At 41.0% G+C, this 27,933-nt stretch overlaps 1 protein-coding gene across 2 annotated transcripts; it reads left to right on the top strand.

Moving 5' to 3' along the window:
• The first annotated feature begins 1,102 nt into the window (after window positions 1-1,102).
• On the top strand, window positions 1,103-27,564 carry TGS1 (trimethylguanosine synthase 1). Of its 2 annotated transcripts, XM_050322403.1 has the most exons (13): window positions 1,103-1,240; window positions 1,955-2,019; window positions 3,759-3,931; window positions 5,769-6,624; window positions 8,031-8,148; window positions 9,090-9,176; window positions 10,251-10,422; window positions 11,793-12,150; window positions 12,997-13,170; window positions 14,095-14,238; window positions 15,465-15,683; window positions 16,793-16,869; window positions 24,764-27,564. In XM_050322403.1, the coding sequence occupies exons 1-13, from the start codon at window positions 1,143-1,145 to the stop codon at window positions 24,878-24,880; spliced, it is 2,658 nt and encodes an 885-aa protein (XP_050178360.1). In that variant the 5' UTR covers window positions 1,103-1,142; the 3' UTR covers window positions 24,881-27,564. The 2 variants fall into 2 exon arrangements, with proteins under 2 accessions (XP_050178360.1, XP_050178368.1); XM_050322411.1 differs by lacking the exons at window positions 1,103-1,240; window positions 1,955-2,019 and adding an exon at window positions 2,375-2,787.
• Window positions 27,565-27,933: the final 369 nt, after the last annotated feature.

The following is a 27,933-nucleotide window of genomic DNA, read 5'->3' as shown; positions in this document are numbered from 1 at the left end:
AAACTCCTCTTGTTTAATTACAAAAAGTTTCTGACTCCCTCATACACATAAGATTTTATGAACAAAGTTAACCCTTCTATTACACTAAACACCCTCTAACTCTCTCAACAAGTCAGCAGGTATCCCAAATAACACAGTCTGTCTAACTCCACAATGATGTTTTCCCAGCTTATATGTTGATCTGGTGCCTGAATCAGGTCTCCACAGGAAAGAAATCTGTGAGTAAAGCCCAGATCTATCTCTATCACTGTACCCTATCACACCTGGCTGTTTCGCAATGCTTTCCTCCCTCCCCATCCAAACCCTTCCTCCAGAGCCTCACTCCGACCTTCCCGCCTCATCCTGCCTCCTCCCAGGTCCCTTTGTTCACCAGGCTTTGCTTTCATTTTGACTCCCTGTCTTCCCTGTCCCCATTCTCTCATCATTTTTAGCCCTCCTTTTACTTCTTCCCTATGCGGGTGGTGAGGCACTAGAACAAGTTGCCCAGAGAAGTTATGGATGCCCCATCCCTGGAAGTGTTGAAGGCCAGGCCAGGTGGGGCTTTGAGCAACCTGCTCTAGTGGAAGCATGCCCCCGCATGGCAGGGGGATTGGAACCAAGTGACTTTAAGCTCCCTTGCGACCCAAACCGTTCTGCGACTCTATGATTCCGCTCCGGCCACTACTCCAACATGCCCTGTTCAGGCTTTCCACTTCTGTCTCCCACTCCCGGTTCTACCAGACTTTGGCCGCGGCATCCTTTGTCGCAGGTTTTTGTGGCGATGCCCTTTCCTCCCCTCACTTTCACTCTGATCCCCAGCCACACGCAGACACTCCTCGTGGGGCGTCACTGAGCGCACAAGAAGCCGCACAAATCCACGGGCTGCCCTCTACCCCCACCTACAGCTCTCGCAAGCCCAGCCACCCCGCAGCCGAGCAGCCTGGGGCGCCCACAGGCGGAGCGGGGACACCCAGCCCGGGTGAAGCAGCTGCTCCTGGAGGGGAGACCTCCTCCGCGTCCGCGGGGAGCTCCCCAGCTCAGCCGGCGGGGCCCGGGCCGCCCTCCGGCCGCAGCGGGGCGGGCTCGGGCGGGCTCGGCCCCGGCGCTGCCTTCCGCCGGAACTGCCGGCAGGGCTGTGGCCCGGCGTGGGTCTGACCGAAGGGATGGTGCAGGACCCGGGCGGGAGGCTGGTGGCGGAGCTGCTGCTGCGGGCGGGGGCGGCCCGCGGCATCCTCTGCCTCTGCTCCCGCGCCTTCGTCGAGTGAGTAGCGCCGGGCCGGGGGAGGTTCCCGCCGGGGAGCTGCGGGAAGGGCCGCGCTGCCGCGGCCGTGGCGAGGGGAGGGGTGCGCACAGGAGGGCCCCGATAGGTCGTGTTTATCACAGGGTACCAGCTGGGGGTGAGCGGAAAAGGGTGAGGGGAGCCCCCCCCAAAGGCCGGCTCTCGTGGGGGGCCCTTGCCGGAGCCGGCCGGATCCCGCTCCCCTCTCGGAGCCGGGGCTGGGCGTACCCTTCTCCCCTTCCCAAACGGGTGCGGGGGAATCATCATCCTGAAAGGATCCTGAGCTGACCCTCCTCATCCTCAACGAGGGAAGGAGACCCTAAAGTTTAATTCCGGGGTGTTCTGCGTAGCTGCGACGTTTTCTGGGCGTCTCTCCTATGGGCTTTCCCGTCAGGCATTATAATTAAAGTGTTGCCTTTTCCAGATTGTCCTTTTTATTTGTTTCGCGTGTTTAGAGTCACAGGGCAGCCCATGTGGGAAGGGACCTGGAAAAGTCTCCTGGTCCAGCCTTTCGTGGGATTGCAAGCCTACATGAGTTTATTAAGTACCCCATCCACTCACATCTTGAAAACTCCAGTGATGGGGACTTCACTGGATCCCCAGGGAGGTTTTTTCCACTGAATGATTGTTTTTACTGTAAAAAAGAGTTGTTTCAGTGATGACTTTCTACATCAATGTCTGTCTTCATTTTTACAGAGATCGAAAATTATATAAACTGGGATTAAAAGGATTTTATGTCAAAGATGACAATGACAGTACAGGTAACATAATGAAATATACTATGCAATGTGATGTGCAGTCATACTGAAAGTGAGTTATGTGTGGTTATTTAAGTTCTGAATAATAGCTTAGCACTTTCATAGCTTTCAGGTTACTATAATCTTGATGTGGAAGTTTGTGTCAAACCAGGTGTGATATTTATTCCTGTCCAGATAGAGTTTTATCACCTTACATAATTTTCCCCTGGTGCATGGAACAGATTACCTCAGAGGTCTCTGACCTGTTCTCAGATCATAATTTAAACTAACTCAAAATTAACTGTGTAACGGAGGGTCTGTAGATCCTAGATGTTTGCCTGGGAGCAGTTCTGTCCTGCTGCCTCTAGCCCAGCCTAGGGCATTAGCTGTTGCTGATTGGTCTGCTGGGCCAGAAGTAGAGAAGAAGCAATAGCAATGATGGGGGAAATTATGATCTGCAAATATACAAGGAATCGTATGAGGAAGACCAGAAGAGTAAGTCTCTCTCTTGGCATGCTTATTTCGAGGAATTCTCATGGTGTATACTCTGACAAATTCAACACCGCTCCCTTACTCCATCCTGCTGAATTCCTCATGTATGGCTACATGAAGCGTAATTCTTTTGGTATCTGTTTTTTCTATTGCTGTGTGGGTAGGTCCAGCAGCATATTAGCTTGATTTGAAAGGAAGTCTGAACAGAAATAAAAGCTGACAGTTAATAGCACCGATTAGACGGAGGCAGTGTGAGAGGAGTGAAGAAGGAGAATATAAACCATGTTTTTGTGCATATATGTGAGTGAATTGTGGTGAGAATAATCAGTTAAAAACAGAAGGGTCTTGTGTTATGTGATAATTCAGCAGTAAATATATCATAAACAATAAAACAAAAAATGATTCAGTATTATCAACTGTGTCAAGAGCTTCTGATTTCGTAATTTCCATCAATATGCAGTTCCTACTTTCTCAATAGTATTAATGATTTTGTATACATACGATATTGCTTAACAATTTGATAATGTGCAAGCAGTTGATCAGTTACCTCTAAGATAATTAGGTTCTATAGTTCACACATTACATATTTGTAAAATCATGTTATCTCTGTCACTGTGGTTTTGAAAGATTTGTAACAAAACCAGCGATTCCTTGAATTTTAAGCTTGCTGCAACACGTACCACAAGAACTCCAGTAAAGAATTTTTCTTTTATAATCCTAGTTTTTCTGTTTGCTGGGCATTATTGCATTTCTCTCTGCAAGTTATTGAGGTGAATGTTTGTGGTGGGTTGTCCCCAAGCACCTTCACCCTCTACCCCAGTTCTTACCACTGCATATCACATTATACGGTGTGGACCATCCCTTCATCCAGTTTCCATCCGCAGTGCCAGCTGTGTTCCCTCCAGTTTCTTGGCTGTCCTAGCCTACTCCCTGGGGAGGGCAGAGCTGTGAGGCTATGCAAGCACTGCTCAGCAGTAGCCAAAACATCGATGTGCTATCCACACTGTTTTAGCCACAAATTCCAAACACAGCACCAGAGGCTTCTATGAAGAAAGTTATCTCCATTCCAGACAGACCCAGAGCAGTGTTTTGGCTATCAAAGTTACATTTCGGTTCCTATTGATAGTTATGAAGAAATTGAGGTATTTATGAGGAAGATTTTAAATGGGAAAGGAAGCAAAAGAGGCAGTTTTGCTGTTTTTTGTATGCCACATGGTGGCACTGAAGGATGAGTACCAGATTATATGCATAAGTAATGTAACTGTTAACAGGGGAAGAACAAGCATCTGAGGAGGAGAACCACTGTCTCGATATGAGATTGAAGGTGGATACTAATCACGCTCTGGACCCAGAAGAAGTTGAACTAGACTCAGAAGCTGAGCTTATGAAGAGCATGGGGTTGCCTCTTCAGTTTGGTGGGCAGTCGACCCAGAGGAACTTTGTGGTAAATCTTTGTTTTCTTTATTTGTTCTGTTTGCATTGTGTTTCCAGACGTAAGGATGTGCCTTCTCTCAGTTATTTTTGGGATGGCAGTTCAGGGAGATGTATTCGAGTTGCCTTTAAGCTGCCTGCCTCTCCTGCTTGTAAAAGCACACAGAACCTTGGTCTGTTTGTAAAATCCACCTGCCAGTTTGACTAAACAGGGTTAAGGTTGTGCTTTATGCATCCGTATCTGTATTGCTCGAGTGACTAGGGAGACCTGATTTAAAACAGCGGTGGAATGCTGGTGCTGATGTACCAGGAAACTAGAACACTCCAGCCTGAGCATGCATTTCACACTGTCTGCTTTAATCGTTTAGCTTTTGATACTAATATAAAAAACTGGTTTTCAAATCCCCCTTGCAACTGATAAAGCCAGGCTGTTCCAAAGGACAGGAGTGAGGCTTTGGTGCTCTGCTTCTCATAGAGAACATTTGAGCTTTAGAAGGGGACTGAAGTTTTCACAGATGAGAAGAAGACTGTGGGGCATTTAGTGTCTGCTTTATGGAATACAGACCTACCTGGCAGTGAGAAAGCACTTTTGTACAGAGCACTGCATGGTTCTGACCTGATTATTTTGTAAATAAATAGGAGAAACTTGTATGTGATTTAAATTGATGGCATGTAAATAGACAATACAAACATCCAACTTCAAGCCCAAGGTATATATGCAATTTTTGTTACTATGCAGCAATATTGCAAATAAGTTGAATGGGAAGATAATATATTTTTTTACTAGACTACTGCTAAGCATTGTGCTTTGGACTGGTTGTTTTAACATGACATTATGAGGGATGCAGATGAAAGATTAGTGCCAGTTCTCTGATTCTAATGTCCTTATATAACATCCTTATGCTTCTGTCGATGCAACAAAATTAGGGATTGCAGCTGATGGGACGTTTGGAGTAATATCTCTACATTTACAGTCTTGCCTGTATGAATTCATCTGCAAAACAAGTGGAGTTGTATTTCATGAAACCACCAGGTTACCTTAGTGTTCCTTTCTGTAACAGGTTTCTGTTCCACTAAATAACCGTAGTCGCCAAGTTTGTTGTAATAAGTGAAATGGTCGTGTTGCAGAAATGAAAGGGCCACCTGTTCAGAGAGGAGGCTGTTTTTTCCCTTGTGTTTCTGTTTGGGTCAGTGTCTTCAGACATATCAGAGATTCAGCTGCAGGATTTACAGAGCTTATGAGTATAAAGTGATGCTTTTTTTGTGTACAACACCCAAAGATAGCAAGGATTTAATGTTCTATGAGGCTGAGCATTATATGTTTGCTATCCTAATAAGACAATGAATAGTGTTTGCTAGTCAGGCAGATACTGGGGGAAAGTAAGGGTCAGCCTCCACAGCCCCCCAAAACAGGTCCTTGATGTTACTGAGATGCTATTGCTGTTGAGCTCAAACCTGTGACCTCTCAATTCCTGACCAAATTCCCTTTAGGATTTTACAGTGTTTCATGTTGATGTCTCTCCTTCTGAATCCTTGAGCTACTAATGACTTCCCTCTCAGCAACCCTGCTTCCGCCTGTAATTCTGCCTTTTTTTTTTTTTTTTTTGTGCATGTCGTTCTACAGACTTCCTTACAGCTCTTTCCACAACTTCCTGGGAAGTGTGAGACAGGATTATGCAGCAGGACCCTTTCAGACCCAAAACCTCTGCTGCCTTTTTGGGGAGGTATCTAATAACAGCAGGGTTGCACTGAGAGGGATGGTTACAATGGAAGGAGAAATGTGCTCGAAGAGAGGATGAGACTGTGTGTACATTGTGGACTTCTAAGAGTGTTTTTCCATTTTATTTTAGGAAAAAGAAAATTATAAAAAGAGAAGTAATGTGAAATTTATGAAAAAGAAAAAGAAGAAGAAGAAAAAAGAGTTACAGCAAAAACATGAGGATAAAAGGGGGCAGGAATGCCAGGATGAAGGTTGTGGTGGTAGTATCCAGGCCGTTTCTGGTGAGCTGGCCCTTGCGACAGAGCAATGTGAGATGAGCAGCAAACCTCAGATTGTAATTGAAGAGAACTGTGAAAGTTCAGAAAGTCTTGCAAATGAGGCTTTATCCAGTGAGCTTAAGGAAAAATGGGAGAAGTATTGGAGCAAGTATGGAGAGGGCCTTCTTTGGCAAAGTTGGTTGCAGAAGCATCAAGAGGTCTCATCATCTGAAGCCATCACAGCCTCTGAGCCTTGGAATAATCTGGACACCAAGGGAGAATGGGAGCAGCATTATAACGAACTGTACTGGTATTATTGGGAACAGTTTCAGTACTGGACAAGTCAAGGATGGACTATTGAGAGCTCACCTGGGGACAAGGTGGAAGTTAATGGAGTTACACAGGAAACTGGTCTTTCGGAAGAGATGAACTTGGTTAGCCCCGAGCCTGAATGCAGTGAAGTGCTGAGCTTGGAGCTGTCTCCCTCTAACACCAGAAGTGATGAAACACTCCCTTCAAGTGCTGAGCCCCACAGCGAAATCATCTCTGGGATTTGTAATTTAAATCTGAATTTAAAGGAAGTGGAGCAGAGCAGCGCAGCTCTAACAGCAGCCCACCAAGGTCATCAAGAGCACAGTTTGACTGACAGTGGAAGCCAGAAGGAGCCCTGTGATGGAGGAACCCGGAAAAGGAGTGCATCTTGTGAAAATAAAAGTGTTAACCAGTCAGGTAATACAAAATCAGCTAAAATTGATTCTATCAGAGTTACTCTATGTGGTTATATATCAGAAACAAGGGCACATCTGTAGTGTACCATTTTAAAAAAGTCAATCAAGCATTTTGTGGAATGACTGTATACTTGATTCCTTTTTCTTCTCTCTGCTTCTCTGGGTGATTTCTCTCATCTCTAACCTGTATATTGAATGTGTTCTTCAACCAGAAGTGATTTTAGCAGAACATGTACTTCATAAATCTTCAAATGTACTACAGAAAGCGGTGAGAGAGTACTGTTAGTGCACATTTATTTATCTTGGTATTGCAGCTGTGTCATGCAGCTGATATGTCTCTTCTTACTGATAGTCTAAAATGAATGAAAATTCAGGTTGATGTTCTTAAGAATCTGACACGTTTTAAGAACAGCTTGCTAAGAAAAAAAATAGTTCTGCAGTTCTGGGGTTGGTGTTTGTTTTAGTTTTTTGCCTTCTGTCAAAATGCTGTACCTAAAGTTTTCTTTTGTTGTACTTGGTTACTGTGGACAGATGTGTTGCAGAGGTCCTTTCCAGAATGGAGTTATCAATTAAGCAATGGGCTGCAGTCATCTTTAAACCTTAAATTCATATATTCATAACTCTTCTAACATAGGAAAGTGCCAGGTAGTAGTGAAGCAGTGTGGTGAAAGCCAGTGGCTGTTCCTTACACTGCTTCTGTGAGGGATGTAAAAGATGGGGCTTCTCATCTTTTTTGCCAGTCAGTTAGTTCAGCATGCAGAGAGACAACCATCTCATTTGCTTGCCAGTTCTTACCAGCATTCATTGTAAACAGCAGTGTCACATCTTTCCTGACTGTTGGATGTTTTCTCCTGGGAAGAGGGGGGATAAAACATGAACTGTTAGCCGCTCAGGACTTCAGTTTGGTGGGAAACCTCTGAGTCTGCTGTGAGTGAATTTCTGAGAGAGGAAGAAGCAGATGTGGTCCCACCTTGATCCTGCAGTAGAGTTGGAATGGGAGAAATGAAAGGAAAATCTCCAACAAGAAAAGAGAGGAGTGTTTGAATCTTTTGTTATTAATTGTACCTTTGCCTAGCTAATGGGATGGAAACAAAATTTTTCATGAAGGAAGAAACTGTTTCAAATTTTGTACCTTGTAGGAGTTTTATTTTTCTTGTAGAGCTGAGATAATTTGAAGTTGGTCCTACACAACATTTTTAACTAAGATATGTTACTAATACTGGAAACTTTTTTGGTATGTTGTCCCTCAAACAAAGACAGGTAAATATATGTATGTTTAGCACTTGTGCCTTATTTGTCAGATTCAGCTATGTATGACAGCCTAACTGTAGCTGCAGATGTACTGTGGGGACAGGAGGATAAGGAATTGATTTATGCAGATGGAAAATATGATCTATCTTTTTTTAGGTTCACAAGAGTCGTGTAGCCTGAATTCAAATGAAAAAGAGCAGTTGCTGCTTCATGACCGAGATGAAGATGAGGATGAAGAGCCTCCTGAATACAGACATGTCAAAGTCAAGAGAAGGCAAGTCATGAAAGTTAAATGAGCTTTTTTTCTCTAGAAGCCTAGGTTCAGAAGCCTTCTGAATTTATAGTAACTATATCTTTGATTGAGGATGTGAGTTAAAATGTCAGTACAAAACTGCATAGTCTTCCATCACTCCTTTATCGCTTTGCCTCACAATGAGCAGTGGATGTTTCTTCTCTTCTGTTGCTTTATGAAAACACTGTATCGCCTCAATGACTGCGCAAGGTGATGGTACTATTCTTATGTCACTGAAGGATTCAAGATTGTTAAATTGCACAGGAAAATCTAGGTCTAATTAGTGTAGACAATACAAGAACAATGGTAAATGATTTGTATTTTTTAACTGAATTGTGTGCTGCCTGTAAAATGTTCAGAGCTATAGCAGTCATAAAATAGCTGATCTCTGTCTTGTCACTGTCTTTTTCTTTCTTCTCTAAAAATCTGTAGCATCAAAGATGATGAAATGGCTCTTCCTGTCTAATAAATTTGCAAACTGAAAGGTGGAGGAATGGATGGAATTGTTAGCTGCTAATCATGTAGCTTTGGTTTTGTTCTAGTATTTTCCTGTTGCCATAGCACTAATAATATAGTTAACATAATAGATGATGAAGGCAATTTGGAAATAGAGTGAATAAATACTGTCTTCATCAGTTCCATGTAGGGTTTAATATTAAATATTTTAAGAGGTCATTCAGAATAGTTGGGATATTATAATCCCATTAAAACAACATATGAGCCTAGAATTGGGTGAAGAAACCCCAAAAACTCACGCACAGACTGGTGTTGTCGGCTTTGTTTGGTTTCAGCAGTGTGTGGACGAGCTTAGTGAAGCCCACATTTAAATGTTTTCAATACATGAGGCTTTTAGTGGTATATCTGCAAAGTAAAAATGTTTTTTTTTACAGTAAGTAACTTTGTCATCTGTGTTTTTTTCCTAGCCATGAACTGGATGTGGATGAGAACCCAGTGGAAGATCCTGAAGAAACCTGCTCTATGTTGGGTTTCAAGTGTGGCACAGGACAAAAGTAATTACTTAGGAGAAACTCAAGGTTTCTTCATAACAAGTCAACTCTCTTGTTATTATTGAAATAGACCATCCATCTCCATTTCCATTTTGTTAGACTTTCAAAGATAATTCCCAAAGTTCGTCTCTGCTCTTAATAAAACTGTCATTCCTTGGCTAGAGAGAGAGATGCAGAGTTACAGATACTAAAGTGCTTTGAAGCAGAAGCATACCTCGTACTTTCAGCCATGTAAATGTTAAATGGCCGGTCAGCTACTTAAATTAGAACTTAAAAGGCTCTGACAATGAATGGTCCTCTCAGTTTGGAGTCCTGTGAGCTTAGACAATCATTCATATCTGTTTTATATTAGAATAAGGTTGCTTTATACTAGTAAAATGTTGCTGTATTAATAAAAGTGTTGCCAGGGTGTTGACCAGACAAATTTCATTTTTGGTGGTATGAGCTAAAATTACAGGGATCAGTGCTGTGGAAGGAACATCATAGGACACAGGTAGACTGTAACTTAGGTCTAGCACTTCTGCAAAATGCAGTTGTTTATTACATAGCTGTTTCAAAGAGAAGCGTGCTTTGTAGTTGACAACTTTTGTTCTGCTTTATAAAATTATTTAAGTCAACTGTCCATATTTCTTCTGTGGGGGGAAGTTGTTTTTTTTTTTTTCAGTAGGTTGTGTTCTTATTGCATTTGCCAGAAGACAAAAGTAGCTGTTTTGGGGGTTTTCTACAGCCACCAAAAAGATCTTTTATTCTACAAATCAAAATCTTTTGTCATTTCCTGTTCTTCAGGCTGATCTGGGAAATTGTTTCTATCTAGAGTTATAAACATATTAAAAAAGTTTTAAAATCTAAACTCAATTTTGTTAAATATTTTTCAAATAAAAAATACGTAAACGTTTTCATGAAGGTACATTGTTTTGCAGCTACATCCATGACAAATATTTTAAGTGGAGCAAATGTCTTAAAAAGAAATAATTTAGCCTAAATTATCTTTTTGTAGACATCAACATTTATGTTAAAGCTTCCAGACTGGAAATTACCCAACTAAGTACTTGTCTATATCTATTTATTTACTTTCAGGTATGGTGGAATTCCAGATTTCACCCACCGAAGTGTGCAGTACTTGGAGAAAAAAGCAAAACTCAAGTCCAAATACCTGGATATGCGTAAACCAAGGAAGAGCAAAAACACACACATCTTTTTCACGGAGGAATCTGAAATGACGTGCAAAAAAAGCAAAACTTTGAAGAAGGTAGTTTTAATTGTTAGCATTGTTGTAACTCATATACTTATCTGCTCCTTAGCTCTTGTTGAATTCTGAAAATGAGAAAAAAATTATTTACCCACAGTAGATGACATTTTTAAGTGTTAGTCCACTGCTCTTCTTTTTTTTTTTTGTTCTTTTTTTCCCCTCCTCCTATCTGCTCATCACCTATATGAAAAGTATTTAGATTAGGGTGGTTATAGAAAGGCTTTGATGGACCCTGGGGCCAATCTGTCAAGAGGAACGTGAGCTTAAATGGCCAAGTTATGTGAAAGTAATTCCTAACACCTGAGTGCTTTGTGCCTTTAGAGGTGTGTGGGGTTTCTATAGTTACTAAAAGTATCTCTGGTTTTAAATTACATGTGAGGCCAGTTGTTAGTGCTGGCATTTCAGCAGTGGCAGAAAATGTTTGTGTAGATTAGTGTATTTCACATTCTTAGTAATTTTTATCAACGGTTTTGCTTATACCTCTACCTGCATTTGTTTTCAGCTCTATCTTTATGCTTTTAAAAAAAAAACCAACTCAGAAATTAATAACAAGTAGAAACACTTGTTCACCATAGATTTTACTCCATTGAGTCTCTGAAAATATAAGGGAACAGATTTTAGTGTTACTTTGCCTTCTTCTGGATGCTTGGCATTCCCTGACACCCAAGTACAAAACACTGTTAACCTGGTGGTGACAACGCATGTTGTATTGAACTCCAGTCCCATTGATATAATTTTTGATTAATTTTTGATCTTGTACCTGGGGCCAGCATAGTTCAAGGGCAGCTTTAATTATGTGAAGGGAAAAAAAGTTAAAAATCTCCTCAGACTTTCAGGTAAGGAAGTGTCCAGGTCTAGAGCCACTCAGAGCAACTGTAATGTAAAAGGGAGCATCTGCATGTGCCTTTGAAGAGTTTGGAGTAGCATCTGCACGTTGGTTAGGAGGTAATGTTGAGCTCTCTGCTGTGCAGCAGAACCCTTTATGAAAGAAAACATGCACCATTGGGTACATCTTGGAGATGAGGCAACTAACGTATGAAGGTAATTTTACCTGTTTATGCTAAAAAACTCCTCCCTGAGAGGCAGAGTACACCTGACTGCAGATTGGAGAAGGATAGTCAGTTAAAAAGTAGTAGACTTGGTCACTCGTGCTGTGGCAAGTCTGACTATTTATGTTTCAATTAAAAAAAAGGGGCATGTTTAAGCACTTCTTAAATGTTTTGACTCTAGATATTTTACTGATTCCAAAATAGACGTGGTAGAGAGTACCTGCAGTGGCAGGTGCTTTTGAGCTGTGAGGCTTTTAAACTGCATTCTAGGTACCTGGGAAGCAGTACCGTCTGATTATCTGTGATATTTGACAATTGCAGGTGGAAATGTTCCTGAAGCGGGTTAGTAAACCTGAGGAGGAAGCAACATCACAGCCAGCCGTCCCTCAGGGTAAATCGGAGGCACTGTCTGCGAGCAGCAGCGACTCAGAGGGTCACGAAGGCCTTACTGCCACACAGACTGTGACACTGAATGCTGAAACCCAAAAGCCACCATCTTCCAGTGCAGCCTGCACAGAACCTGGAGGGAGTAACCTTGAGGAGGAGGAGGCACGGGACGCTGCAGCGAGTGCCTCCGATGAGCAGGGTGCAGGAGGGCCAGAGTGTGGCGGTGGGCGGCAACTTGTCCCTCTGGATATTCCAGATTATCTCCAGGCAGACACACAGGATGTCAGCCAAGGTACATCAGTTTCCTACAACTGGTGAAATGAATGGCAATGGACTTAATCTGCCATCCCAAGTTAGTGTTGTGCACCACTTATTTATTTTGTTTACTTAAAGAAACATGATTGAGAGCTATGGTAGTGGAAGTATCTCCTTCCTGGAGTGCCAGAATCCCAGATCTTGTCTTTAATGTTGACATTATTTCTTTATAGATAAACAGTAATTGTTGATCTTCAACACAGTCTAGCAGGTTTCTAATTCATGCCTTCTTCCCCCTGCAAGGATGAGGGTGATTAACTTCAGGTAGCTGCACAGACCATCAAGTTTTGGGTTCTCAGATGCACAGTGCTGAGCTCCATGAAGCATGTGTTGTTAAAATTATTTTCTAGGGGGAAAAAAATCAATATTATGAACTTTTCTATTTAACACTAAACAAAGGAAAAGAGGATTATTCAGGTTTTTATACGTAGTTTATCCTTCCTACAGTAATTCAATTATTTTAGATTCCTAATGTAAAACTCTTGTCTAGATTGGTTCTTATTCTTTACTGATATAAGGGCATTAAATTGGTCTCTGATCCACTTGTGTGCTCGCTACAAGAGTTTATTCATCAGTTGGAGATTAAGGCTCTTATATGATAGGTGAATTCTTACAATTTTTAGGACTGTGACTGATCCCTTGAAATACAGGATGCTCTTTTTTAACTTAAAACCACGAATCTGCATAATCTGGCAAACAGTAATAAAGGACATTTAGCAGTATTTTTAAACAGGATCATTTTATATCTTAACTCTCCCCTACCTACCAGTTAGATTCCTCGCCTACAAGAACAGTAACTGTTAACTTTTGCAGTGTCTTCCAGCTGTAGATGAAAAAATTACCACACAGAAGAAGGAGAAGAAAAGAAGAAGGAGGAATAAAATTGCACTGAGATCTATACCTGCTGAGATTGCTGCTGATCCAGAGCTGGTCAAGTACTGGGCACAACGCTACCGGCTGTTCTCTCGGTTTGACGAGGGAATTAAACTGGACAGAGGTGTGTTTAGTACCAAGTGTGCTGACTTGGGGTTATAACATGTATCCAAACCTGTGGCCCTTCTTGCAGTTTATTATTTTCTTAAAGGAGGAACTTTGCAGAATGTGTGTTTGCACCTCTGGATAAATTCCACCCCTCCCAGCAGGCAGGTGAACAGAAGTCCTGGACTTCAGAAGTGCTTCCACTGTGGGACACCCCTATCTGCATTAGTCCTGATGTTTGCTGAGGATCATACTGGACCCAAATTATACTTGGTCATGACTTTTTCAGTAACTCAGTGACATTTTTCTATTTCTATTTTTGTGAAGCTTCCAAATATGCTGATGGATCCAGCTTTGCTGTTTTATTCTGGCTTTCAGCAGTCACTTTCAAAATTACTTTTTTCCATTTTTTAGATGGAAACCACTTCAAATCATAAACTTATAGGTAAAAGAGGAATTAGGATTACTGTTCGTTTTATTTGTTGGGTTTGTAAGCCTTTCATTTCTAATGCTCTCCCTCATAAACATGCAGATTATTTGGCAGGCCAGGCATTGTGGTGAAGAAAATAACATGTCAGATAAGAGAGAATATTTCTGGTTTTCTTTTCTATAGAGCATAATCGTGATGTATAAAGTTTTTCATAGCTGTGTCTGTGGACTTGTCCTTGATAAGCCAGAATCCTCAGCACCAAGCTGAAAAAAGCACTTACTGAGATCAAGGCATATCTGTTTGCTTCAGTGAGGCTTTGTTTGCTTAGCAAATCGCTGGACTGACCAGAGTTTATCATCTTCAAAGCCTGTATTTCCTGGTTGAATGCACTAAGCCAAAATTCTTGGGATTAATGCTAAACCTTCAGTTTTATGTGGGGGTTGGTTGGTTGTTTTTAAATTAGGTGACCTTGAAATAAAAGGCAAAAATACATTCCTTCCCTTTCCTTTGCAGAGGGTTGGTTTTCTGTTACTCCTGAGAAAATAGCTCAGCATATTGCAGTCCGTGTTAGTCAGTCGTTCAACTGCGATATCATAGTGGATGCGTTCTGTGGGGTTGGAGGAAACGCTATTCAGTTTGCATTGACCTCAAAAAGAGGTAAGTAGGTGTTGCATATAGCATTATTTTGTTTCTTCAATCTTTTTCCCTAAAAAATTTGGGTATGTGCTTCGCTGGCTGATTTTTTTTTTCGGTGCTTCTGTAGCAACAGCACCTTTTTTGCTTCATATGACTCACAATATGACCTTTCTGCTTTCAAAAAGGGCCTATAAAACTGCTTTTCGATTTTAAGTCAGAGTTGGATTTGTGTTTTACTAGTCAACGTTATTTTTACCTGGCATAGTATCTAGTCTGTTGGATATTCTGAAGATTGCTGGTAAAAGTGGACTTCTGTCAAAGCTGCTACTTTTCTCAGTTGTTACTCTGAGTCTGTGTACTCAAAATCAGGTTACATGTGAATTGTACTTAAAACAGAATCACCTGCAGGTGCAGTAGAACCAAATACAGAAGAGTGATGATAACTTAGTATTAGGCTAATGCCAGCTAATGGGGTTGTAGTGAAACATGTTTCTGTAAAAGTGTTTCCTATTGATATTCACCTGCTCATCAAATGCTCTGGTCAACTACAAGTTCATCTAACTCTTCTGAGTAATTTCTGAGCAAGACAAGTGGTAGTTTCTACTGCATTAAATTCAGTAGGCTATAATCCATTCTATAAATATTTTCTAAATTTTACTTAGTTTTTGTATTTCCTGGCTAAATTATTTTCATTATTATGCCCTTGAGCTGTGCTAGGTGTGGGTTTTCTAAACTCAATTTTCAATGTGATCAGCTACAGATAAATGTTTCTTTTTAACCAAGAGGAAGAGTAAGTTTCTAATTGACACTGTGTAAGTTGTCAGGCTCCTGCCAAAATTGAAGCAAGGAGGACTTCCTCTCTTAGGTGGAGAGCCTTACCCACTATTGAGCCGAGATGCGGGGTTGTCACAGAAGCAGATGTTTGACTGCCAAAAACTAAAGCTTCCCAGATTTGCAGCAGCAGCTGAGCCCTCCCAGTCTTGGCTGTGTGGCTTCCCTTGCAGGTTTGTAAATGCAGCCATTCTGCTCTTGGCAGGTCCTTCCTCTCCGAGATGCTGTAGCTTCATGTCTACCACGACCTACAAAACTGAAGTGGTCACTCACCTCACAGCAGTAGATTATGGATGTGACCTGTATCTGATGGCTGCAGAAGGACACCTTCCTTCTGAAACGTCCCGACCGCAGTTGGGTGGCGCTGGCAGTTCCCGCTGACCTGCGTGTTTGTGCTCTCTCTCTCTGCCTTGCAGTGATCGCTATCGACATCGACCCCGAGAAGCTCAGCCTGGCGCGCAACAACGCGGAGGTGTACGGCGTGGCGGACCAGATCGAGTTCGTGTGCGGGGACTTCATGGTGCTGGCTGCCGACCTGCGGGCAGATGTGGTGTTCCTCAGCCCGCCCTGGGGGGGGCCTGATTATGCCACTGCCGAGATCTTCGATATCCAAACCATGATTTGCCCGGATGGATATCCTTTCCAAGTTGTGCGCTGTCGTGGTTGTCAGTCATTTACGAGTGGTTTTCTCTCTTTCTTCTCCTCCCTCTCTTGACGCCGGGGTTTGCACGTCTGGTTGCCTGGAAGATACGGTCAGCAGCTGAACTCCCAGAAGTACCACATTTGTTTAGTTCCCTTCCCCCAGCCTCAGCTATGTGGCTTTGACCATCTAAATTTAAATATTTTTATTTAAAAAAAAAAAAAAGTGATGAGTTAGTCTTAGAAGTAAAAAAATCCATTAGAGGATTAAGTAGCTTCTTAATTTAAAGCATTAATTCAGCAGTTTTAACTCCTTTTTGTAATTTTATTAAAATACCCTGAAGTAGGGTATTTTATCAACTTATTATATCAAATAGCCATGTGGTATATATAGATAGAGAGATAATAATTAGTTTTGTGAGCTATGACTTTGTCATTAATTCCACTTTTTAATTGATTTATAAGGGAAATATCTTATTTAAAATATCTTACTAAAACTGTTCTCAATCATAGCACCTGCCTGTGACTTGGGAAATCACAGAAGAGGGCAAGCAAAATATTAACACTTTTAATTAATGTATAAAATTCTGTGATAACTTATTAACAGTGCTATTGAGCATTCATCTGGAAAGGTATCAGCATAATAGTTTCATCAGATATAAAGTGGGGGTATCTTTTGTCCCAGAATAATCTCATTTGTTTCCTTTTTTGCTAAAATGTAGCTGTTTTTATAAGAGTAAGAAAATCTTTGTGTTCATGTGTGAGAGATGCCACAAAATGGATTAGAAGACAAATGTAAACCAAATGTAGCTACAAACTGCATTCAAATTTCTCAAATACTTCCCTGTAGTTCAGTTAAATTTTCTTTAAAAGCGTGTGTTGGGACCTTTTTTCTGCTTTTCAAGGCACTAATGGTAAAATAGAATTTCTGCATTTAGACAATACTAATGTCTGCATTTCAGAAGAGATTCCTATTCACACACTCAGAAGACTAACTATAATTTAATTACAAAATTACTGCATTTGAGTCATGCTTTAAAAATTAATGAATATAAAGCAGTTTTTCTTTCCCTGTTCTTGTTTTTTCCTTTACTGGCTTCTACATTTGAAATTTTCAGGCTCTCCAAGAAGATCACCAACAATATTGTGTATTTTCTACCTCGGAACGCTGATATTGACCAGGTATGTTACTGGATAAGGGCTTGGTAATTAACAAAATGCTCAGCTGGCATAAGACACAGGTTATTATAAGCAAAAATGTAAAACTTTTAAGTCTGTTCAGCTGAATGTGGTGCGTTAGGGTTTTTTAAGTTTGACCCTGGTGTTAAATGATTTCTGTGTTAGAAGTGCTTTTGATATGTTTAGAAATGGGAGTAGCAGACTATTTCCATGATTTTGGCACTGTCGCATCTTAGAACAACAGGTGGGAGTTTCATACAGAAGATCCAAAGCCAGTAGCCAGACAGATACATAATTATAAAAGAAAAAAGATACATTTTAACCAGCTCTTACTATGTGATAAGTTGCCGAGTCTCAGACTTTGATGTCTTTCAGTTTATGAAGGAGTTGCAGGACATTACTGTGCATCCTGCAGTCACTGCCATCACTGATCAGACACAAATGCTGTGCCACCAGAGGTGGTACTGATGCTCTCTACACAGGTGTGTGGTCCCATTTGGGCGCTTGCATTGCAGTGATTCATGATAAACACACAATTTGTTGCACTGGTTGGGGTGGGGGGTTTGTGTTAGATTTTGGGTTTTGTTAGATTTTCTTTTTTAGGCAGTTAGATGACTAACAATTCCCCTGAGTGTCTGGTTTAGTTTCCTCTGCCTATTTTCTATGTTAATTAGGTCTTGTAGCTTTTTGCAAAGAAGGGATCGGTGAGATGATATCCTCACCTGCAGTGTGCCACAGAACTTCCCAGGAATATTTCTGGCTTTTCCAAGAGCTCTGTCTGACTCAGAGCAGGCAAGGTGTCAGGCCATATGGTGGCTTGCAGAATGGCTGGTGGCAAACAGCTGGCTTGAGAAACAGGCTGAAATTCACATGGCCTGGGTATTAGTGCGCTCTGAGCCCACACTGTGCACAGCACCATTGCTATGGCAGGTGATGATGATTCATTTCCTTTTTGCACTTCAGGCAGGTGAAATGTCAAAGTGGCTTATGAATCTTTGAACAGTGACCTTAATTTTAGGCATAGTTTCTCTAATTTCAACTCCCAGCCACTGCATTTTATGAAATATTTCATTCCCATAGTGAAGAATGACTTTAGCAGTTTTCTGCTCTACTTATGAGCATTTTTTACTGGGTTTATAAATGGGCAAAGGTATGTGTGTTTCACTTATATTCCCACAAAAGCATCCAAGAGTACTCCCCACAGGCCTGCATCTATTTCTGTGAAAGAGTTCAGCACCTCCATGTGTTTGGGTCAGGTGTCTTACCACCTCTACACCTTGGTGTGATTGGCTCTGAGTGATGTTGATCTACATCCATGGATTTGCCTTTACACAGATGGCTGAAGGGTAACAGCTGTTGCTCAAAACCGTGGCTTAGTTGTTAAAAGTAAATGGCTGGAGGTCTGAATTCAGTTCTGTTCAATGTTCCAGGCTGTGGGCTACTCTCAGGAAGAGAAAAAATGTCTTAATCCTTTGCGGACAAACTTGTGTCAAACATGACCTATACCAAATGTGACCTTAGTGGATACGCTGGTCCATAGGACAGTGGTTATGGGTTTGGCTGCCAGCATCTCTGGCTGTATTTAAGAATGAAGCTTCTGGATTTACTGCCGCTACACTTCCATGGCTGTGAATCTCCAGAGAAAAAACTTCTTTCTTTTTTTTTTTTTTTTAATTGTTTATTATTAAGTTCCTTAATATATGCAGTTTTCTTCTCAGTTTGCTGATGATTTTGCCCGCAGTTCTTATATATCTTACTTTTCTCATGGATCAGATAGGGTGGCTTCTGCTGCAACAACTGCCTTGACAAGGGCCTGTTGGGCACCACTGCAGGGTGTAGTGATGTAACTTGGGGTGTGAATGTACCCCATAAACTCCAGGGACCTATGAAAGCTTGATGGAGTAAACTTTAAACTTATTGAAGTAAACTTTTTGCCAAGACTAACACCCGAAAACTGACTAACAGATACAGTGATATTTGCTAAACAGATTATCTACTGCCTTAGATTTGAATGGAAGCTCAAAATCCTAAGTTTGATTTCTGATAACATTGCTCAGGCATGTAGGATTTGCCTTTTCTGTGTCTTCAGAAATTAATTTAGTTTGCTCCTACACATATATACACATGCTCCTACATATATATACACATAGGCTTTCAGAGATCACTTAGCTTTTTCTTTTTATGAAAGCTAGCTGTTAGATAGCTAGAGGAGAGCAAGAATCCTGCTGCTGGTGAGAAAGCAGATGGTAGCTGACCTTGACTTAGCTGTGTTGAAGAACTCTGTGTTCATTGCTTTATTAGTAGACAAGAGATCCAGCCTTGTTCCACATGATTTTATTGCAAAAACAATGCTTATTATGTCTGCAGGCAATGCCTTTTCTGAGTAGAGTTAGTGTTGCAAAGAGACATGGGGTTCTTTGAATTCCCTTGAAAAAATCACTGAGATCGAAGAGAATTGAATTTTTGTATTTCTGCCTCAAGAGGGAGCAGTGAACCAGTGGAATATGGTTGGTGCATTTACAGGAAATGTAAAACGTTTCCCTGAATTGCATCAAATTTCCTTGATTATAAACATGTACTTGTTACAAAAATTGTAATGTATGCGGCTCCGTTTTTGGGTTGAATCAATCTTTCACGGTATTCTTTCTTGTTAAGGAATAATCAGGAATTATGTATGTGTGCATGCACATACATTACAAAATACTGTTTTATTAATGCCTACTATGTAGCTCACAGGTGACACCCTTACTGATACCCATCTCTCTGCAGCATCTTCCCCTCAGAGTCTTTTCTTCCTATAAGTTTTTTTACACTCTTAAAAAAAAAAAAAAAGGAAAAGGGAATATTGTTACAGAGACTTCCACAAGTGCCTTAGGAGGCATGCTTGTTGAGTCAGGATGATTAACTGTAGTTTATGAAGTGTTTAGCAAGCTGTGCTCTGCCTCCTTGTGCAGAGCAGAAAGCGTCTACTCACCTCAGAGACAAGGATTCATCTCAGGCAGTCCAGTCTCCTTCATGAACTGTTTTCTGTACCATGTAATACTTCTGTATCTTAATATTTGCAGCAAAGAACGGGGAGCCTGAGAATTGTTGCTGTAGGGCCTTCTTCCTAATGATGGGATATATTCCTATCGCCTCGTAGCAGAAGGCACACTCAGTTACTGTTGGTCTCTCACTGATGGTCAGAATGGAGTCAGGATGCATGATGGCTCCCCCCAGTAAAGTGATGAGCCTAAAATGTTGGTGACCTGTTATGTTGTGCTACAGATGACCACATCAGCATCTTTACCAGCCTAGCCATGATTGAGAGACAGAGTACTGAGGAATCAGGAGTTTATTGCTTATCCTGATTGTGGATCGTCAGCGGCTCAGACAGTGTATTGTATCTTGTTGATTATATAAAGCTTCACCATGCTTTGAAGACAGGCGTATTGTTGTTTGTGATAGGTATGCCTAACTTTGTGAAACTTTACTGCTGTTGCACTTTTCTGCCCTAAATGTTGGTGTCTCAGTCCTGGCTTATATTCCAAATACTGCTAGAAGATGGAATGGCTTTTTTGTTTCTTGTCTAGTGTGTAGAGTGATTCTCTGAGCCTAGAATTAAGTAAACTGATCTTGGCCTTAGTAGTCCTACAAGAAATCCACATTATGTTGATATTTTCTTTTTCCTTGTCTTTGTTCTCACCTCATCTTCATCAATCATTCTGAGAAAATCTAGAGTTAGGCACTGAAATCTTGTTCTGTCTGCAAGTCTAGTGCCTGGATGGGAAAATGTTTGATGTCCTTCTGTTTTTGCAAATCCTCTTGTTAAAAATGACTGCTCAATGAAGGGAGTGTAACGATGGGTAAAGCTCAATTATTTATTTTAATTCTCTCTGGTTTAATTCTCTCTGTCCTTCAGAGAACAGAAAATCATACCAGAGAGATCAGTTTAATAAATGAACATATCGTAACCCCTGTGAATTTAGAAATTTGATGGGAGGCTGAGTAGTAAGACTATCACTGGCCCTGTTCATTTAGCTATGCTTTTAGACTGAAGACCTTGCCAAATGAGACCTGCCAAGCAATGGCATCTTTATTTAGGAGTAAACAGAACAACGAGCAAAGCAGGGAGTGAGAGGCCAGGAGATGAACTCAGATTAATCTGTATTTTTAAGATGCTTGGATATTAGGGGAGTTAGCAGGTGAAGGACTGTGGGTTGATGTGTTTTTCAGGCTGGTCATTTCTAAGTGAACGTAATTGCATACACTTCAGCTGTGACTATCATGTTAATAATGACAGCTTTTAAGCAACCCGCTTTAAACTCACATCTCTTCTCTGTCCTTGATAAGAGGTAAAGCCAGAAGTTACCCACAGCATCTACCAAGCCAGAGTGATACTTCTGGACTTTGATCTTCCTAAAGCTCATAGTGCTTAAATACTGAATTGTAGTTTGCCTAGCCAAAGTTAACAATCAATCAATCAATCAATTAATTAATAAATAAATGTCTGGCCTGTCAAAAGGTGGCAGCATCACTGTGACAGTGGCATAATTCACCTGCAGACCTGTACAATTTGAAAAATGCTGCCTGAGAGCATTTTATTTTCTTGTGTTCAGTGTAAAGAATACTATTGCCTTTCTTTAAGTGGCTTGGGGTTTTTTTCCCTAGCCTTTAGGTTGATTGCAGTGGGAGGGGATTCCTCTTTTTACTAGTTCTGTAAAATTAATTGAGTCACAGTGTCCATGTGTGACTGTCTGTCAAGCCAAAAAGCTTGTATTTCTTATACCTTAGAAAAGTTTCTAGGAGGGGAGAAAAAATGAGGATAAACTTTTTGTCCAGTTACCTTAGGAATAAGGTGTCTGGAACAGATAGGAAGTTACTTTACTAAAGGAACTTTAGTATGATTAAAAAAAACCCAGAAACTGTGAGACCAACAGGTAAACCTTCAGGTTTAAAAGTACAGAAGAATATAAAGCAGGTTGGCACCTCAAGCAGCTTGTGCTCCTGAAATAATCTTCTATGTTCGTTTCTGTAGTGGGTTTCATATTTCTTTCCTGATGTCTCCTATTTAAACTTCAGACCAAACCTGTTGGCTGCTTTTTTAATGCCCTGTGGTTGTGTCCATAGCTGTGGACTTTTTCTGTCAGTAGTCACTGAACTGAAGGATGAAGCATCTGGGTGATAGGGATGCAGGGAGGTGATAGCTGAAGGTGCATCCTTTACCCCTGCCTGGGGAGGCATGTGGCACATGCAGAATTATCTAGTACAGCAAAGGAGGCAATATCTGTCCACTTGCATACATGGGTTCCAACTAAAGAACAAACCAGGATAAGGAGAGTTGCCAGAATCATTGCATTCGCACAGGAAAATGCAAAATAAAGAAACTTTGGAATAGTCCAGTTTTTAAAAGAAATTAAGAAGCCTTTCTGTAATTACCATTCACTGCAAAACCAGGAGATGTGTGTCGGTATCTCCAAAAATAGATGAGCACCTTTGTTTTTCTCAAAGCATCATTCCTCAATCTGCTGTTATTTTTAGAGGGCATCCCTCTGCCAAGCTGGCACCTTTCTGAAGCTTGGTGTGTAGCGGCTTTCCCTCACACTGTCAGGGTTGACTAAGCCCTTCTGAGGAAAACCTGGCAACTCCTACGTAATCAAATTTGCATCCACCAACAATTTGCAAATAAACATCATCACAGAGGATTTGCATTTCTCTCCTCTGAATACTGGGTTGGGTTGAAGAGCGTACAGTGCCAGATCTGTTGCTGCAGAGCCTGTGCCCATGTGCTCATTTAAATTTTCGTCACCTTTGGGTGTGTCAAATACTCCTGGTCGTTGTTGGACATAGTCTTAGTTATCCTGGATTTAGCACTCAGAGACTAGACATGGCAGATGTAAATTCTCGGCTGCCCTTTGGTGGACACCACCAGTCAGTGGAAGAGCAGCATTTGCCTGCATGGTGATGAAGCATCTTGTTTTACTTGGTCTTCTAAGAGAAATATGTAGTAAACGCTAGTGTTTAATATCAGTGCATTAGTCACTCTTGGATATGCAAGTGACACAAACTGTGCCCTGAAAGCAGGAGTGCATAACCCTGAGACAGTAATTTCAATGTTATATTGAGCTGACTAATCCAAGTAATATTTTAGAATACTTAAATGACATTAGCTATAAAGTGCAAAGCCTCTTAATGCTATTTGGAAGTGACAGTCCAGCTTTTGTTTGTAATAAATTAAAAGTATAATCTTAACATCTTCCTGAAAAGAAAGATACGGATCACCGCAGAATGTTAACTGCTTTTAGGATTTCAAGTACGAGCAGATAAGTTGTAAAATTAACATTCCTGATCACTTGCCAATTTCAGATTCTTGTGCTATTTATAAGTCAGCTAGCCTCTGCTTTTTTACTTAAGTGGCAGGTTCCTCTCTGACAAGAATGTGGAGGGTTTTTTCCTATCACCATTAAATTGAAGGATGAAGAAACCGCTCACACTTCTGTTTTTGTCTGCAGAAACAAAGAAATGAAAAGGGGGGAAATAAAACCAAAACAGAAAAGTAAATGCTTGATCTAGATAAGTGTGGCGATTTTCTGGGCAAATCAATAAAGGTTCAGAGTATAATTTAAATTAATCTGTTATTTCCTCCTGATAGTAGGCCGAGTTTTTACTTACAGTAAAATAGAGGAAGTTCAGCATGTTCATATTTAAACCTGCACAACGGAGTCAGGTCTCAAGGGAGTTTAGAAGTGTTAATAACACAGCCTGAACTTTAAGTTTCAGCTGCTAACATCATCTTGGTTTAAAGATCAGTTAATATCTACTGCAGGCTTCTAGACCTTGATCACTTTGTCTGCCGGGGAAGTTTCCCTGCATAGAGAAAATGCAGGAATAATTTTCCTGCAGCAGCCTGGGAAAACAGAACTGGCTGTGGAGTAGGGACCGCCACTACAGGAGGTAGGACCTTGGGGTCCAAGATGGAGGGGAAAAAAAAAACACTCAGTGTTCAGTTTTGGTGTTCTTCCTTCTGACTGTGTGGTCTGTCCTGATGAGGAATTGGTTGCCTGTAGGCTGACATTCCTCAGAGGGATCTTACTGGGCATCATGAGTAGGAACAGGAGGCGGGAGAGTATTGCATGCTCCAGTCCAAAATACAAAGTCTGCTGTCTGTCTGGAATCATTAAGCATTAAAGGTGTGCACCAGGCTTGGTCAACAGAGCGTGAATGGTGAAATTCTCACTCCAGTGATTGTAAACACGAAGCTGGGACCAGCGCTGCCTGACGGGCTCTCCCTGCCTGCAGATACACTGCTGCCCCCAGCCTTACATTCTGCATTGCCTGCAACTCTAACCCACACAACAGCTCTTTTTTTTGGTTGCAGTAGCAACAACAAAAAACTGTAACTGTTTTTTGTGTTTCTCTGCCTGTTTGGGCGTTGGGTTTGGGTTGTTCCCGCTCCACCCTCCCTTGAAGCGACCTTTATGCTTCCTAATTCTAATTCCTAAAATTGGTTTTACCCTTCCCACCTTCAAGAATTTGGGATTTGACATCTTTTAAAGCACAGTTTACAGCTTGCTTTGTGCCACAAATTTGGGTGTCTCAAATTCCAAGTACCATGCAAACCAGAGTTTAGAATCTCTTGCTCAGCACAGCATGTGAAATCTTTGGTTCTGAAATTCTCTTATTTTCATGATTTGGGTGAGAAGGGTTTTGCAGTCATAAGAAAGCCACAAACAACTTCTGTGAGTTAAAGGAGACATAGAAGGAGGATCAGAGGCATTCAGCGCCAAGGAAAATTTTCCACCAGTATTAACAGAGCAGAGATGAGTTTTATGTGATTATCTCATATGAATAAAAGGTTGGGGGTTTTGCCTCTTTTCCTGTGCATTGATTGGTTTACTTCTTGTTCTTTGTTTTTCAGGTGGCTTCCTTAGCAGGCCCAGGAGGGAAAGTTGAAATAGAACAAAATTTTCTCAATAACAAACTGAAGACAATAACAGCTTATTTTGGTGATCTAATAAGAGATGACATCTCCTGAACCTAAGTGTGGATTCTTCCAAACCCAACCTCCCTGACTGCTGCTTTGCTTAAGCTTTTGTACAGCTGACTGGTCAAAAATGACTTAAAGCCATTTTCCACTTTAATTTCTGTTTACAGAAATCTGTTCTGTTTATTGCTACTGTCAATAAATGTTTTATAATAATTTTGACAAATCTGTAAATGTAGAGAAGCTGTGAATGTGTGAAAAAAAGATCTTTATAAAATGCAGTCTTGCAAGGTTTGAGGCCCACCCATGGAAGGGGCACTCATGATTTCTTTGCAACTCTCACAGGTGCTACTTCTGTGCTTGATCTGGTTTTAAGCATCCAGAGGGTCAAGACGAAAAGCCTGAAAGCCGCCAGGTGTTTCAGGAGCTGTCGTTGTGCTTGAGAAGCATAAGTGTCTGAACATCAGGTGGAACTAGATGGTCAGGTACACCATGAGAGGTTAACCCCAGTCCACCTCTCTGGCTCCATGCTCACTGGGAAACCTTTTCAGGTTTTCTTTGTAGTATGAGGGTTCACACGTTACTTCCAGTGAGTGCTCTGGCTTGTTGCAGCACTAGGAGAGAGCTGGGCCTGTTTGTGTCTGGAGGCAAAGCTCTACCCTTTGGGTTTTGCCACTTTATTAAATTTTATTTTTTTCTTCCTTGCCAGTCCTCTTCATTGCGAAGATATTTTGAAGAAACCTGACTGGAGGTTTGTATCAGTAAACGGAGGGGTATTTGTCCCCCTGTTTTTGAGGCATTTTGGATCCTCACACAGGCTTCAGGGAGGGCTGGGGGAACCCAGCGCTTCCTGGTGAGGCCTCCCTGCTCCCACTTGTGGTTTGGAGGGGAAGAGTGGCTTTTGGCCACTTCTCCAAGCAGAGAAGGAGGCAGGCAAGAAGTGCCTAGGGCATGGATATGGCATTCTCACTGAAATGCTTGTACAGTAAGTCCCCAGTCTCAGTGTTGAGCTTGTTTCTGACTTAAGAGCGTAGGAGTAATAATTTCTAAGACAAATTAGTGCTGCTTCTCCTCTGCTTGGAGTGCAGCAGGATGCTGAAGGCAGCAGAAGCTAAGCACTAAACCATGCATTAGTGCTATCAAAGAAAAGGTATAGAATAACTAGAATAACCAAATAAGAGGATCTGTTTTCCCCCTTAAGGAATGGAACCCAACTCTTCAAATCATTCAAGAGAACAAAGTGTTTGTGTGCATATGGGAAGTTAAAAAACATATGCAGCCTGACTCAGTGCAAGTTCACAGTGCAGTAAAATAGCACTTGGGAAATAGTTTTTTTTCAAACTCTACCATCCATCCGGTACCAGACATGTGCTGAACCGTTAATGACTGTTACATCCATGCTTTATGCAGATGTATTTTAGTTTACTTGGAAGATAATTTGGCTAATTTGCATCACTGCATTTTGCCACAGTGCTACAGTGAGGAGGAAGTGTTGTGATAGTGCTGGGCTCTGTATTAATATTTAAACAGAATTATTAAGGAAATAGTATTTCTTAGAAGTTTGCTATTAGGTGGTAAGGGAGGTTGGCAAGAGTGCTAGTATTACAGGAGCTCCAGGTCTACTGTGGCAGTGGCATATGAATGTAATGATGCTGTTAAATTTTCACTACAAGTCACAAACAAAAATCTAAGAAAGTCATGAGGCCAAATGAAGATTAGATTAATTTATACTGTGTATGTCACAGTACTCTGTACAATAAAATTTTACTGTATTTGGCTTATTGCTGCTTATAGAAATACCCTTATCTTATTATTTGTTCCTCTTTCCCTCCCGAAAGTTAAAGAGATGCTTTAGAGGCATTTTGAGATCTTGCTGATGCTACTTCTATAAAAGGAAGTTCTGAGGGGGAAAGGCCCCTGACTTTACTTTTACTTTCCAAAAAGTAGTTCAGTGCCCAGTATACAACAAAATGGGGAAACTGAAATATAAAAGGGATGTCATTTACTCTTTTAATGTTTATGTCCAGGATCAAGAATGTAGTGGTAAAAAAGGAACAATTTCTCAAAGGTCTCTGCTGAGCTTTGCAAGCACATGAAGCATCAAAAGCAGAAGAGTATCTTTGTTCATAGCTGTTCCTCTCTCTAACCAAGAAGTACAAAAGATGTTTTTTTTAAATACAACTTGAAGTCAGAATACACACTGCTGGGTTGTGATAAGTGTTTGCCCTCAGCTTTCCACTTGCACAGAACTGGTGAAGTTCCCCAGGGCTTTGAATCTATCAATCTGTTAAGCCTAAAATACATGTATGAGTGAGTGTTTTTACTTTTTTGTTAGTAAATTCAATCAACAAGCACTTCATGGAGGACAGCCTAAATCATGAGAGTTTTTATAAAATTTTATTTTCCTTTTTATTGCAGAAAAAAGTTAACGTAGGCTGAGATGGATTTTCTGGACAGCCAATGTTTGAATACCCTTTTGGGATTTAAGCAGTATTTTGTAAATGATGCATTGGGCAACAAAGAAGTTACATTGCTACTGTAAATACTCGTAGATGTTTGGTCTTTTACCCATTTTAAGCTACAGAATAAGCTATAGAAAAAATGCAGACTTTTGGTTTGAAAGTTAGCTAATATTTGTACTAAATGCAATAAATACATATGGTGTTACACTTTCCAGTGTGCTCTTGAACACATCTCTTTTGGTTTATCTTAATTAAATCCAGAATTAAACCAAACCAATCAGTTTCTTTTTCTGGTGTATGATATGAAGAGAGGCAACGGAGCAAGGAGTAAGTGCATTACAAGGCTGAAGCTTAATTTTAGGTTCAGGGGGACCAGAGCAGATCATCAGCAGGGCTGAGCACCTGTCTCTTCATGGTAGGACAGTTAGCGTTGTGCCCTTCTCTGAAGGAGGCCCCATTATTGTTAAGGTAAAAAAATTAACTGTTCCATGAAGTTTTCACATTTTAGAAAATTTTCCCCAAGTGTAGTGTTTCTGAAATAACATCTGGGTCTATATGTGCAGCTCAGGGGTTATATAAACAAATTAATGTTATGCCACAGTGACCATGGTTATGTTTAGCAGAGGGAAACCCCTTAAATAG

The sequence above is a fragment of the Myiozetetes cayanensis genome, unplaced genomic scaffold (assembly GCF_022539395.1).
Source record: "Myiozetetes cayanensis isolate MyiCay16 unplaced genomic scaffold, myiCay2020 scf1, whole genome shotgun sequence".
Classification (NCBI taxonomy): domain Eukaryota; kingdom Metazoa; phylum Chordata; class Aves; order Passeriformes; family Tyrannidae; genus Myiozetetes; species Myiozetetes cayanensis.
The sequence above is the reverse complement of the archived record's forward strand: the minus strand, read 5'-3'. Positions and strand labels throughout refer to the sequence as shown.